Source organism: Triturus cristatus, chromosome 8 (assembly GCF_964204655.1).
Source record: "Triturus cristatus chromosome 8, aTriCri1.1, whole genome shotgun sequence".
In the NCBI taxonomy this organism is placed as follows: domain Eukaryota; kingdom Metazoa; phylum Chordata; class Amphibia; order Caudata; family Salamandridae; genus Triturus; species Triturus cristatus.
Window position 1 is genome coordinate 1,654,712,161 of NC_140591.1, and position 17,622 is coordinate 1,654,729,782.

At 50.4% G+C, this 17,622-nt stretch overlaps 1 protein-coding gene across 1 annotated transcript in view; it reads left to right on the forward strand.

The window, feature by feature from the left end:
* The first annotated feature begins 2,638 nt into the window (after positions 1-2,638).
* The window catches only part of LOC146808497 (transient receptor potential cation channel subfamily M member 2-like), a 1,333,691-nt gene continuing 1,318,707 nt past the window's right edge, over positions 2,639-17,622 (forward strand). Inside the window, exons 1-2 of the mRNA XM_085623962.1 lie at positions 2,639-2,773; positions 7,043-7,110. Coding sequence (XP_085480088.1) covers positions 2,639-2,773; positions 7,043-7,110 — 203 coding nt within the window. The remainder of the gene's footprint in view (positions 2,774-7,042; positions 7,111-17,622) is intronic.

Below are 17,622 nucleotides of genomic sequence, written 5' to 3' on the forward strand. Positions count from 1 at the left end.
AGCTTCCCCGACCCAGAACCCGGGGTTACCCCTGTCCTCCCCTCCATCTTCCCAACACCGGACACCCTTCCCATTCCCCCAGCCTCGCGGCCTCCAGTACCGGGCCCAGCACCCCCGATGGCCGCCTCGACCCAAGCGCAACCCCCGCCTAGTCGCGCCATGACGGCTGGGGGGAGAGAGAGCTCCTGGTGAGCAGGAGAGGGAGGAGTAGTTTTCATTCACACCTGGCCTCCTCCCAAGAGATGGTTTAGATCGCCCTCCGGCCACCCCGAGGGCTGGCTCCACGCCTGCTGCGTGTCTGGGATCCCTCCCGACCCCGCTTTGAAAGGATCAAAGGGCCGTGTGGCAGGAACCCCCAACAAACGACCCCCAGGCGCTAAGACCCCTGCCCATGAGGACTCCGGACATCAAAGAGGAGTCGACCTATAACAAGGGGCGCCCTGGGACCCTCGGCAGTGGAATCCTGGAACGAACGAGCCCTGCTGATGTGGTCGCGGCTGAAGAACATCCCCACAACATCCTACGGAACTCTTGGAACCTTGGTGAGCCCTGCAGACAGCGTCGCGGCTCTACCTGGCAGAGACGGACTTCTGCCTTATGACATCCGAGCCCTGCTGACATGGTGGCGGCTCACCTTGCACCCTAGAGAACTCTGAGCCCTGCTGAGTGACTTGCGGCTCCTGAAAGAATGTCCGACCTCCGACACCCGGACTCGAGTCCTGCAGAGCGGACGCACCCTCAAGAGACATTCCGGTCCGGCTGGACCCCAAAGATCATCTCGTATCCCCCGGCTCGAGGATTGAGAGCTGTGCGCCGGATACGCTGCCGCATTGACCCAGATCCTAAGACTGTCCCACTACCCCTACCCCAACCAAGACTTTGTGAGCCCTTGCTCTACTTGTACATATTCCTGCGGATCATAAAGATCCTGATATTGCTAGATAAAGCCTACGTATTCCAGAATCTACGGTGTGGTGTCTCTGTGTTGCCTGGTGATGAAGCAATTTGTACGATCCTAGGTGTGAGACTCAGTCCTGAAGGGGTCTCCGACCGGTGCTCGGCTATTTCTCCCGGAAGGGTGAGCGTAGGGTGGTCAAGCACATATTCTGTCCTCCCCTGGGGCTAGCCCTTCTAACAGCGTGACGTTATTACCATCACTTATAGTCCGAGTTTTCGCTTGTAGTCATCTATATGAGGCAGGGCTTGTTGTGAGCCCCAGAACCTTGGTTCAGAATGAGCTGCTGGATAGCGAGTGCCTTCTTAATGTCTGACTATTGTGTGAAAAGCGGCTGGTCAATGAGTAAGATCACTTGTTGGCTAAAAACCGACCGAAGACTTGGCTCTTCCACAGCCCCTGTAGCTCACTCTGCAGAAGAGATGTTTGGCACCTGAATCAAAGATAACTTTTACCTTTGAGGATGTCTCAGTACTGAAGAATTGGTGTCTGTGTTTCACCTGTAACTGAGCAGCCTTTGCTAAAAACCTCTTGACCCATTTCTGCAGGAAGAGCGACCTCTGAAGAAGCTGAACCAGAGCAGCCCTGCAGCCCCAAAGTCATGGCGTCCAGGAAGAGTTACAGGACGTTCACAGACGGATCGGATTTGCAAGAACCAGAGAAATTATTCAGAAGAAGGAACCGAAATCGACACATCCCCGCAGAAGATGCAGAGGCAAGTCGGGCGGGGGGGGGGGGGTGGAGGGGGCGGAGGGGGGAGCAGGTGGATCAAGTATGTAAAGAGTCACCAATTTCTTTCAATGGAGACAGGCTGGGCTAGTCTCATAACTGGGGTGGACAATCTCACAATTCTGCCAGGGTATGGTGACTTACACTCCATGGCCACCTCTCAGATCCCAGCTGGTGTCCTTCTGGCCTTGTTTTCTCCCAACCTCTACATTGAGCCTGAGGGTTTACTTTGTCTCCCATATTTGTCTCTCCCCTGTTACTGCTTCAATATCCTTCACTTGTTTTCAGCCTCTTCTTCATCTCTTTCCTTTCGACCAAGACCCGGAACATTGCTATTTTACTCAATCCTTCCGCATCAGAAAGCCCTCACCTATTCAACCTGTACGGCCGCCCTTTCTCCTTTCCAGCAAAAGGCCAGATAGCTAATTCGATGACCCCTGAAAATTCCTAATTTTTGGCCTCAAAGTTGTCAATAACCTGTCCCCCACCCACCCCCCTCTCATTTTGCGCAGATAAAAGATTATCCTGAATGGCTGACTATGGATTATCATAGGTTGTCCATAAACATAAAATGACTAACACCCTCCCACCAAAACTTGCCTTAATCCTTGCATTCAAAAGGCAATGCAGAAGCACATTCTCTGTTGGCGAGTCCCATGCTAGGAGGTCCCCAGTCTGGAACTCTCATGAAAGTGTTGTGAGTGCAGCCCTCAAGCTCTGTGACATCCTCACTGCTGTAATTTACATAAAAGTGTAAATACCAATTGTTCTGTTATGCATTGTCCATGGACCCATCCCTGTCTCCCCACCCTCGGGCGCACATACACTATCTTTGTATCCTGTTGCGTGTGCTTCACATTGATCTTTCAATCAATGTATTGAGTGATCTAAAAACACAAATATGACTTAATTATTGTAGAACTGTGCTCGCACCTCAAAATATTATACTAGAATATGAAGTTGTTGTGCCTGAAGGAGGCAGTTGTAGCTCATTGTGCCACACTTGTACCAGAATGCAGTTTAACTATGCCAGAATCTAGCACCACTTCCATACCCAATATCACAGAAGACCATATCCCAACATCTACGGTGAGACCATGGAAGACCAGGAGAGTGCTCAGAGCTCCATCCTTCTTGCTACTAAACTGTGAATATTAGTAATGTGGGCAGGCAATGGGTCCCAATATGGTCTACAAGAGATAGTCAGATAAACTTGTAGGCTACAATACTGGATTCCAGATTCCAAATGTTGCAAATACAACCGGTAATTTTCATCTCATAGTCTGAGCCAGCTGGGTCGGCTCACGATCTCTAAAAGCGGTGGGGCATTGATCAACTTCCTTCTTTGCACTGAGTGGGAAAAGCAATCAGGCCTCCTTCACATGGGGTGAAACAATCAGAACAATACTGCCTGAACCACGCTTGTTCCGATTACGCAAGCACGACCATGCTTACCTTAACCACACATATGCCGTAACCACGCATATGCCTGGTTAAGGCAGTGCGCGGTCTAGGTGCTGGAAGACAGAAGCAGGAAGATGCTGCTGTGAGGTAAGTGGGACTGGGGGTGGTTTTTAGGGCTGTGAGAGGGTCGGGGTAGGTTTAGGACAGTGAAGAGGCTTGGGGTAGTTTAAGGGACATTGCAGGCGGTCAGAGAGTTTGAGGTAGTGTAGGTTGAGGGGCAGGGTTTTAGGTTTTAGGGCAGTGGTAGGGGAATGGGTAGTTGGGTTAGTTTTTAGGGCAGAGTGTACGTAATGGGGCAGGGTTTTAGGCCTTGGGGGAGAGGAATCAGTAGTTGGGGTAGATTTCAGGACAGTGGAAGGAGTTGGGGTAGTTTAATGGACAGGGTGGGGGTGGGCGGTAGGTGTGGGGGACCGGGTAGTGGCGACCTTAGCCACACATACCCCTTTACCATTCATGCCTATACCACGAACTTCCATGCTAAAGGCATGCATGGTAAAGGAATGCATGGTTAAGACAAATTCTTGGGTTGGGCTGCATGGTAGAAGCACACGTGGTTTAACCATGCATGCGTCTGTCATACAACCTCACATGGGGCATTTAGCAGGACAGTTTCCACATGAACTGGCTACCAATATAGGCACTAATGGAAGATTCCAATGCCTGATATGCATTGTTCTCTTCAGGATGTTGACTGCTTACACATCATCTGAGAGACAGACTGTTGGAAGGCGTTCCCCGGGGAGGCTGCGGAATGCGTTCCCGACCACCCGGAGGCCCACCTTACCCAGAAATAGGCCGAGCAAGAGCAGGGAGGCCCTTCCTGGAAGGGTCTCGTACCTAGGATCGCACACGCTGCGCTTACTCTCTTCTTCGGATAGAGGGACACCACACAGTAATTCGTTGTAAGATAATATGCTTTTATCGGTGGTTGTCAGGGATCTTTATGATCCGGCAGGCAGGTGCAGAATTAATGCCACAAGCGGCAGCGATCTCGTGATGAGGGGAAAAGGGGTAGCGGGACAGTCTTTGAATCAGTGTCCCTGCGAGGTATCCGGCGCACAGCTCTCAATCCTCGAGCTGAGGGGATGTTGCTTCTCTCGGCAATCTCTGCCGATTCTCTTGGAGGAGCGGGCCGCGAGTCACTCAGCAGGCACCGGAGGGTCGTAGTTCAGGGAGCCGCGACGGCGTCAGCAGGGCTCAGATGGTTCAGAATTCGGTGAGCCGCGACGGCGTCAGCAGGGCTCAGGTGGTTCAGAGTTCGGGGAGCCGCGACAGCGTCAGCAGGGCTCAGATGGTTCAGAGTTCGGGGAGCCGTGACAGCGTCAGCAGGGCTCAGATGGTTCAGAGTTCGGGTAGTGTTCTTCTGTTCGGGGAGCGATCGAGCCGCGACCAAGTCAGCAGGCTCTCGTCAGTCCAGGTCTTCTCTGCCCCCGTCCGCACCCCTTGTTATACTCCCCCCTCCTCTTTGAAGTCCGGAGTCCTCGCAGAGAGGGGTCTGGTGCCTGGGGGGGCGGTGTGATGGGGTTTCCTGTTGCTCGGCCCTTTGATCTGTTCAGGTGGGTCTGGGAGGGACTCCAGACGCCCAGCAGGCGAGGCGCCCGCTCACCGGGGGCCTGGTGGTCGATCAAAACCTCCCTCGGGGGAGAGACCAGAGGTGTGACAGGGTCGGCGCCTCTCGGTCTGGTTTGGGGAGGGTTTCGTTCGCCCTCGGCCGGGCATGCGTGTTGGGGATCTGGTCGGCCCTCGGGATGTTGGCCCACGGGAGCCGGAAGGCCGTGTCCACGAGGTTCGGCGTGGTTGTAGGGTAACTTGCTGGTCGGGAGGGCCCACGCCACGAGGCCGGTCTCACACAGACCAACACACACACATTCACCAGCCCTTCCCTACCCTCCCCTCTTAGAGATTGGAGGAGGAAGGTTCCACTCACACACAAAGATTAAGGGGCCTATTTATGAGTACCTCCTGCAGTGCAGCACAGCAAGTCACCTGAATGACAGAGGATTGCTCCGTACTTAGGGCTATACTGCGTATTCCTCTCCATTCACATGCACTAATGCCCTTTTGGCATGGTGCAAGGGTGCCTACATTGCATGCAAGATTGTTTTTGGGACACCTTCCTGCACAAAAAGAATCCTGGGAGGCATAATCCCTTTTCTGAGTGTGGTGCAGAATACAGCACACATAGAAAGAGGAAGAAACAAGAGAGAGAGATATTTCTCCTCTATATGCCTTCCCTAGGAAGGTATAAGATTTTGGTGCATTCCCAGGTAGGTCTACAAGTTCTTATAAATCTGGGAATGCAGCAAAGTCCATGATAGCTGGGTGGGCACACCCATGCAATGCCCATGGAACACCTTCCCATGGCAGAGTAAGGCAACACCCTGATTTGCACTGCATTGCTTTACTCCAGAATATTTAAGCCACTCAGAGTCACGCAAAGTGCCCTTGAATGGCTTAAAAAATCTGACTTAGAAGTTTGCGTCATGCAAGTACCATGTAGCGTGGTTCAAATGAGTTGCAGGGCTCTCATACATTTGCTCCCTAGTGCACATACACTGCTTTGCTGCACTGTTCATCCCAGACTACAGTGGAGAGCAGAAGACCTGTCTTCCAATCTTTCTCTCTTCCACAGGGTCAGGAGACAGCTACAGCTTACAGGTTTCCATTCAAGACAGCGGGGAAGTAAGGATTGGCTGATTGGTGTAGGGGACAGGCCAGGGCATATATACGTTGCATGAGTAGGCAGACAGTATGGAGGATCATTGACACACAGGCAGCATAGGGTTATTCGCCCTGCACCTCACCCACATCTCTCTTCCTCTTATAGGATGACCCACTAAAGGTTCTGCAAAGGAGAACTGTTCCTTTTAGCAACGCCTTCCTGTCCTTACTTCTTACACACAACCTGCGGGAATGGGGTGAAAATGAAAGCCGTGTGTGTATGCGTATACACAGCTGTGCTGCTTTCTCTTGGCAGAGTCAGCATTAAAAGAACAGGAGACTATTTTGCAAACCGCTGTAAAGTTTTATCAATGGATTTCATCGCCCTTGGATCAGCCAAGGTGTCGCAAGTACAGCACAGATTTACCTGGCAATGGAAGGCCAAGTTGCTGCCTTGCGTGATTGCTCTGGGAAGACATTCCATGGGAAATTTGGGGGTTTTCCCACACAACCACCCATGGACTTTGGCGCATTCCCAGATTTACCAACATTGGTTTGCTGATGCTTGCTTTGAGTTTGAAATCAAGCTTTCCAAATATTTTAATTAGAACTGTATATTAGTTTTGCATGACCCACAGATTGCAAACCCTCCAGAGGGATTCAAAGTTTGCATTTCCTTTTATGTGGATTCTATACTGTTCTACTAAATAGAATATTGAAAAATTGAATTATGTGGAGGCATACTGCCCAGTGAAAATGTTACGGTTAACTGATCAGAAGCTTCATTATACCAAAACAGGTAAATAGACTTAAAACCACAACACAATTATAAACATTACAAATGGGAATACTGTGAGGCTGGTGTCCATTTAAGGTCATTGGTGCAATGGTACTTGCAGTGAAGACTTAATAAGACGCATTTAAATAAATGTAATTGTTTTATCTTTATTAGCTTGACATAATGATAATATATAGACAAATTCCTTGCCAGGCACATTTTAAAATCTTAACTCTTTCAGGAAATTGACTTAGTTTTTGATAGCACAGTGCCAGGAGCTGTACCTACCATGCCCCTTGGGCTGGTGGATTCACAGTGCCTGATGTTAGCTGAACTGTCCCATCTGACCTCAGGAAGGGTTTACAAGAGGGCAGTTACCAGTTTACAAACCAACAGATGGACAAAACATTCTTCTTTTCAAGATTGGACTGAACTCTTCCTTTTCTCTTCTGCAGACTAAGAAGTGGTTCGAAAAGAACATTAAAAAGAAGGAATTAGGAGGCCAGGACGTTACTGATTTCAGGTAACATCATTACTGTCAGGATTGTCTGGTTGTTTATGTATTCAGGCACTCACTCCGATTACGATATTGACCTGTGGACAGGCCAGAGTCAAGTTTTAATGCTTGTCCACATCCTTCTTTTCCAGTGGTCTCCAAACTGTATCATGCTGACCACCCCTTGGGAAAAATGATTAAAACGCCACCTACTCAGTCTCGAAAAGGAAAGAATGCTTTCACAGTTATTTTTACTTTGTTACATACGGCATGCTAGAAATGTCATGGTGCTTAATTGTGGACAGTGGGTCACCTTGACAGAACAATCCAAAATTATATTCTGTGTTGCTTTTATGGAATAAATGTAGTATATCAAATTACAAACATATTGAGAGAGGGAACAAAGCGTCAAGCAATACAGTTCATCCAAGAAACAGAGGCAACATTGAAGCTCCTGGGTAACTTTTATTTTTTCACATTATAATATTTAACATTTCAAAACTGACAGTGAGGTTCACTTATACCATATCAAAAAACATTAAGCCAAGAGCAATGGCGCACTGCTGCGAAGGCTTCAGTCATTGGTTCTTCCACAGCCTCAGTCTCGCGGTTCATCTCAGATCAGGGAGCTTCTCTTTCCTTCTATCCCACCTTCTAGTTAAAATCCTGTAACTTTACAGTCAATGTCTGGATCAATCTCATGCTGAGCTGGCAGAACTATGCATCCTATAGAGCTTCAGTGGAATGAGATGACCGCTCAGGTGTCATGTACATATACCAAGCAGCGATAACCTGGGACAGCGTTAATACCTGTATCACAGATCGTGTTTGATGCAGGCATTCTCTAACATGACTTGGCCACACAGTGCATGTTAATAAGATCTGGATCAAGTGTAGATTTGAAGATTTACTAGTGTTGTGGACCGTGGCTCTTTTGAGAAGTGTAACAAACATGCTACTTACCTTCAGTGATGCTCTTTCTGGTGGATACTCCATCTAACCACAGATTTCTCGCCTTGGGTTGTTACCCAGGCCCCAGAATGGATTAGGAGATCCTTTATAGCAGTGCTCCCATACACCATACCGACCAGGAAGTGACAAAACAAAGCCGCATATAAGCAATATCCCTGCGTTTCTCAGTTTCTAATCTTTTTCTTTTTCAATCTCTCAGACACAGACCATGAACAACACTTGGATACAGAGTGCTGGGTACCATCTTGAGATCTGATTGGTGTTAAAAGGCGACCTCGCCATAGAATGAGAGGGTGGGAGTGCAGTGAGCAATCTGCAGGTAGGGAGAGCATGCACCAGATTAAGGGGCATATTTACAAGGCCACGGCGCCACCAGAGCATCACCTTTTTTGATGCTCCGGTTCCCAACAATGCTGAGCCATACTAACAAGGCAACGCAAAGCCACCCTGCCTGCCTTTTCATGGCATTGTAATTATGGCCCCCTTTCATACATTACTTGATTTCGCATCGTTTTTTGCTCTTTCTATGTGTACTGCATTCTGCAGCACGCAAAAAAAAGAGGAAAACACCATCAATGGTTGTTTTTGTGTGGGAAGATAGCCCTTCTTACACAAAAACAATCATCCCTGCAACGCCATGGTGCAACGGTGCCTGCGTTGGCTCTAGGCAGCCAATTGTGCACCAGCGCAGAGGAAATCACAAGGATGCATTGTTTTGCTGTAAATACAGAACACAGTACGGAAACAGCCTTGATAAAAGCTACTGAAGAAATCAGGATAGTTATGGACAGGGGAGCCACCGCAGTTCTGATCATTTTGCATCTCTCGACAGCGTTTGACACCGTCAATCCACCACCTGTTGCGATCCAGCCTGAGAAAGCTAGGGGTAAAAGGTCTAGCTCTGTCCTTGTTAACATATTTTTTTACGAAAAGAACACAAACAGTGACTCTGAATTGCTTCAAATCACCACCCTATGTCATGCCATGTGGGGTTCCACAGGGCTCATTGCTTAGCCCATCCCTTTTTAGGTCTTACTTGACCCACTGCATGCGCTGGTCTGGCGAGACTTTTAGTGAGGGCTCAAAAAATGCTACCATGACCAGCCTAGAGCTACAGTGCTTGTGCGTGGGCGCATTGCTTAGGAACAGAGCCACCATATGGCAAACCTCATCATGCTCATTAAGCGCCCGCGATCACTTTCACTTTTGCCCGCGATCACTTTCCCGTCGCCCCTTTGATGTTCTCGTTCAAAGAACATCAAACATCAAAGAACATGTTGTTGTGTTAATGCTTTGCTGCGCCCATTTGACTTACAATGTGCTTTCTCTTTCCACAAACTGGTTGTTTGTGTTCCTTTATTTTTATATGCTTTTAGTATTACTGTCACACACACAACCACAACCACACACACAACCACACACAACCACACGCACAACCACACACACATACAGAACCACAACCACACACACACAAACACAACCACACACACAACCACACAAACAACCACACAAACACACACACACACACAACCACACACACACACACAACCACACACATACACACACACACACACAACCAGACCCACAACCACACACACACAACCACACATACACACAACCACACACAACCACACACACAACCCCACACACAACCACACACACACAATCACATGCACAAACACAACCACACACACAACCACACACACAACCACAACCATACATACACACACCACACCCACAACCACACAACTACACACACAACCACACACACACACAACCACACACACACGACTACACACAACCACACAACCACACACACAACCACACACACAACCACACACACACAACCGCACACATACAACCACACACAACCACACACACAAACAACCACACACACACACACACAACCACAACCACACACATACACAACCACAACCACACACACAACCATACCACCACAACCACACACACACAACCACAACCATACACACAACACACACAACAACACACACAACCACACACACACACACACAACCACACATACACAACCACACACACAACCACACTCACAACCACAACCACTCACACAACCACAACAACACACATGACCACACATACCACACACACAACCATACATACAACCACACACAACACACACAACCACACATACAACTACACACACACAAAACCACAACCACAAAACCACACACACACACAACACACAACCACAACCACACACACAACCACAACCACAACCACACACAACCACTCACAACCACACCCAACCACATACAACCACACACACAACTACAACCACATACACAACCACACACACAGAACCACAACCACACACACACAACCACACACACACAACCACACCCACACACACACACAACCACAACCACACACACAACTATAACCACACCCACACACCACACGCACAACCACACAACCACACCCATAATCACATACACAACCACACACACATACAACCACATACACACACCACACACACAACCACACAACCACACACACAACCACAACCACACACTTATACAACCACACACACACACAACCACACACAACCACACAATCGCACACACAACCACAACCACACACACAATCACACACACCCCCACACATACACAACCACACACAACCACACACAACCATACACACAAACACACACAATCACACACACATACACAACCACACACAGCCACACACACAATCACACATACAATCACAACCACACACACACCCACACAAACAACCACACCCACACACACCCACACCCACACCCACACCCACACACACAACCACAACCACACACACAACCACACACAACCGCACACAACGACACAACCACACACACAACTACAACCACACACACAATCACAACCACACACACAACCACACACACACAACCACACCCAACCACACAGACAACCACACACACAACCACACACAACCACACCCACAACCACACACACAACCACAACCACACCCACCACCACACACAACCACAACCACATACCCACAAACAACCACACACACAACCATACACACACAGAACCACACACACACACAACCACACACACAACCACAACCACACACACAACCACACAGACAACCATACACACAAAACCACACACACACAACCACACACACAACCACACACAAAACCACAGACACAACCACACACACAACCACACACAACCACACACAACCACACACACAACCACACATACAACTACAACCACACACACAATCACAACCACACACACAACCACACACGCAACCACACACACAACCACAACCACACACCCACAAACAACCACACACCCACACAACCATACACACATGCAACCACAACCACACACACACAGCCACACACACAACCGCAACCACACAACCACATACACAACCACACACACACAACCACACACACAACCACACACACACACACACCCACACACAACCACACACAACCACACACACAACAACAACCACACACACAACCACCCCCAACCACACCCAACCACACATCCACACACACCCCCACAACCACACCCGCACCCACAACCATACCCACACACAACCACACACACAACCACACACACAACCAGAACCACACACACAACCACACACACAACCACACACACACACAACCACACACAACCACAACCATACACACACACACACAACCACACACAACTGCACACACACAACCACACACAACACACATAACCACAACCACACACACAACCACAACCACACACACAACCACACACACAACCACAACCACACACAAAACCACACACAACACCATACACACAACCACACACACAACCACACACACACACAACCACAACCACACACACAACCACACACACAACCACACATACGACACAGACAACCACACACACAACCACACACAACCACACACACACAACCACACACACACAACCACACACACAACCACACACACACAACCACAACCACACACACAAACACACACACAACCACACACAACCACACACACACAACCACACACAACCACAGAACCACACACACAATTACAACCACACACACAACCACACACACAATCACAACCACACACACAACCACACCCTACCACACACACAACCATACACACAGCCACACACAACCATACCCACAAACACACACACACACAACCACACATACAATCACAACCACACACACACCCACACAAACAACCACACACACACACACACCCATACCCACACCCACACACACACAACCACAACCACACACACAACCACACACACACACAACCACACACGACAACCACACACACAACCACACACACAACACAGACAACCACACACACAACCACACACACACACACACAAAACCACACCCACACAACCACACCCACAAATAACCACACACACAACCACACACAACACCAACCACACACATAACCACAACCACACACACAACCACAAGCACACACACAACAACACACAACCGCACACAACGACACAACCACACACTCAACTACAACCACACACACACAATCACAACCACATACACAACCACACACACACAACCACACACAACCACACACACAACCACACACAACCACACCCACAACCACACACACAACCACAACCACACCCACCACCACACACACACAACCACAACCACATACCCACAAACAACCACACACACACAACCATACACACACAGAACCACACACACACACACAACCACACACACAACCACAACCACACACAACCACACACACAACCACACAGACAACACAGACAACCACACACACAGACAAAACCACACACACACAACCACACACACAACCACAACCACACACACAACCACAACCACACACAAAACCACAGACACAACCACAACCACACACACAACCACACACAACCACACACAACCACACACACAACCACACACACACACACAACCACACATACAACTACAACCCCACACACACAATCACAACCACACACACAACCACAACCACAACCACACACCCACAAACAACCACACACCCACACAACCATACACACACAACCACAACCACACAACCACATACACAACCACACAACCACACACACAACCACACACACACAACCACACACACAACCACAACCACATACACACACTTAACCACACACACAACCACACACACAACCACACACACAACCACACACACACAACCACATACACACAACCAAAACCACACACACAACCACACACACAACCACACCCAACCACACATCCACACACACACCCACAACCACACCCACACCCACAACCACACCCACACACAACCACACACACAACCAGAACCACACACACAACCACACACACACACAACCACACACAACCATACACACAAACACACACACACAACCACACACAACTGCACACACAACCACACACAACACACATAACCACAACCACACACACAACCACAACCACACACACAACCACACACACAACCACAACCACACACAAAACCACACACACAACACCATACACACAACCACACACACAACCACACACACACACAACCACAACCACACACACAACCACACATACAACCACACAGACAACCACACACACAACCACACACACACAACTACACACACACAACCACACACACAACCACACACACACAACCACAACCACACACACAACCACACACACAACCACACACAACAACACACACACAACCACACACACAACTACAACCACACACACAACCACACACACAATCACAACCACACACACAACCACACCCTACCACACACACAACCATACACACAGCCACACACAACTATACCCACAACCACACACACACACAACCACACACACACCATAACCACGCCCACAACCACACACACATAACCACAACCACACACCCACAAACAACCACACACACAACCATACACACACACAACCACAACCACACACACACAACCACACACACAACCACAACCACACACAACCACACACACACACACAACCACACACACAACCACACACACAAACACACACACAACTACAACCACACACACAACCAAACACACACACAACCACACATACATAACCACACACCACACAACCACAACCATACACACAACCACACACAACCATACCCAACCACACATCCACACCCGCACCCACAACTGCACCCACACACAACCACACACACAACCACACATACAACCACAACCACACACACAACCACTCACACAACCACACACACACACACAACCACAACCATACACACAAACACTGTTGGAAAGGCGTTCTCCGGGGGGCTTCGGAATACGTTCCGGACCACCCTTTGACCCACCTCTTCCAGAGTTAGGCCGAGCAAGGGCGGGGAGGCCCTTCCTGGAAGGGTCTCGTTCCTAGGATCGCACACGCTGAGCTTGCACTCTCAGACAGAGGGACACCACACAGTAGTTCTTCGTAAGACAGTACTTTATCGTTAGCTTTTAGGGACCTTTATGATCCGAAATGCAGGTATTGAAGCAGCGCCACAAGCGGCGAAGATTTCGTGATTGGGGTATGGGGGTAGCGGGACAGTCTCTGAGTTCAGTGTCTCTGCGGAGTATCCTTCGCACAGCTCTCAATCCTCGAGCTGGGGGATGTTGGTTCTCTCGGCAATTTCTGCCGATTCTTCTAGAGGAGAGTGCCGCGAGTCACTCAGCAGGCACAGGTGGTTTCGGAGTCGGGGAGCTGCGACTGCATCAGCAGGGCTCAGATGGTTCAGAGTTCGGGGAGCCGTGACAGCGTCAGCAGGGCTCAGGTGGTTCAGAGTTCGGGGAGCCACGACAGCGTCAGCAGGGCTCAGATGGTTCAGAGTTCGGGGAGCCGCGACAGCGTCAGCAGGGCTCAGATGATTCAGAGTTCGGGTAGCGTTCTTTCATTCAGGGATCGATCGAGCCGCGACCAGGTCAGCAGGGCTCTCGTAGGTCCAGGTCTTCTCTCCTCCCGTCCCTTTAACACCCCTTGTTATACTCCCCCTCCTCTTTGAAGTCCGGAGTCCTCGCTGAGAGGGGTCTTGGTGCCTGGGGCCGGGGTGTCGGGATTTCCTGTCGCTCGGCCCTTTGATCTGTTCAGGTGGGTCTGGGAGGGACTCCAGACGCCCAGCAGGCAAGGCGCCCGCTCACCGGGGGCCTGGTGGCCGATCGAAACCCTCCTTGGGGAGGAGACCAGAGGTGTGACAGGGACGGCGTCTCCTTGTCTGGCTTGGGGGTTTCTCGCTCTCTCGGCCGGGCATGCGTGGTAGGGTCTAGGGTGTTGCTGGGGCCTTGGCCGGCCATCGGGTTGTTGGGCCATGGTGGCCGGAAGTCTGTGACATCGGGGATCAGGTGCGGTTGCAGGGTGGCTGGCTGGTCGGGAGGGCCCACGCCACGAGGCCGGTCTCACAAACACACACACACAACCACACACAACTGCACACACAACTGCACACACAACCACACACAACACACACAACCACAACCACACACACACAACCACAACCACACACACAACCACAAACACAACCACAACCACACACAAAACCACACACGCAACCACACACACATACACAACCACAACCAAACACCCACCCACACAAACCACACACACACACAACCACACACAACCACACACACAACCACACACACACACAACCACAACCACACACACAACCACACACAACCACACACAACTGCACACACACAACCACATACACAAGCACACACACAACCACACACAACACACACAACCACAACCACACACACAACCACATACACACAACCACAACCACACCCACACACAACCACAACCATACACACAACCACACACAACCACAACCACACACACAACCACATACAGAACCACACATACACAACCACACACAACCACACACACAACCACACACACAACCACACACACAACCACACACACACAACCACACACACACACAACCACACTCACAATCACAACCACACACACAACCACACCCTACCACACACACAACCATACACACAGCCACACACAACCATACCCACAACCACACACACACAACCACACACACAACCACAACCACACCCACAACCACACACACATAACCACAACCACACACACACAAACAACCACACACACACACAACCATACACACACACAACCACAACCACACATACACACAACCACAACCACACACAACCACACACAACCACACACACACACAACTACACACACAACCACACACACACAACCACACACAACCACACACACAACCACACACACAACCACACACAACACACACAACCACAAACACAACCACATACACACAACCACAACCACACCCACACACAACCACAACCATACACACAACCACACACACAACCACAACCACACACACAACCACATACCCAACCACACACACACAAACACACAACCACACACACACACACTGTTGGACCCGGCCTCGTGGCGTGGTCCTGACTTCCCGGGGGTTGGGCCCGTTCCCCGCCCTAGCCTCCACGAGCTACCCGTTCGGGCCGCACGAGGTCACCTACACCTCGGGGCTCCGCCATTTTGTCACCTGCCACGTGACCCTGCACACCAGTCCTCATGACTCCGCTCAACACGGCCTCGGCCCCAGCAAGGCCCAGACATTGAGGCACCAAGAACTGGCCAGGGGGTATCACACCTCATCGCCCTGGCGGAGGGCGGTATCGATGGGACCCCCAACCGTCCCCACACACCGAGGTGCGATCGGCCTCCATCTCTCCTGCTGGGCGTCTGGCCGCTCCCAACCCGGCCTCTCCGCCCCCCGGGTGCAAGGGTCCGGACATCAAAGGGCTCCAGACCTATATCTGGGGCGACCCCGCCACAGACCAGCCGTTGTATCCCGGAGTCGAGAGCCCTGCTGATTGAATCGCGGCCGACCCTACGGAGAAGAACTCTTGCTTGAAACCACCACGAGCCCTGCAGACTGCGTCGCGGCTCCTTCTTGCTGAAACCTTGAAACCCCCCGGAACATCGGGGCCCTGCTGACGCTGACGCGGCCCAACCTCGCTGAAACCTCCCTCGGAGCCCTGCTGACGACGTCGCGGCTCGAGCTGAGCAGAAACCATCTTGAGAGTCCCGCTGACCTGGTCGCGGCTCCCCACGAACTGAACGCCAGAGCCCTGCTGACACCGTCGCGGCTCGACCCCTCCGAGACCCGGAGGTCCTCCAGCTTGAGGATAAGAACTGGGCCCCAGATACCCTCGTACCAAGCTCCTGCCTAAGACTGTCCCGCTACCCCTTCCCTCCTAAAAGAGACACTGAGACTTTTGCGGATCCCTTGATCCCCTTTTTGTGTAAATATTGAACCCGTAACCTTTTTAAAGTGCTGATAAAGAATTGCTCATCTTGAGACAACCTCCTTGAGTCTGGTGTGGTGGTGTTACTGTGCTAGTACATAATAGGAGAAGGATCTCCCAGGAGGCTTCTCTGCAGCGCTCGGCTACATCGTACAGTGTGGGGGCCCCCCTGAGT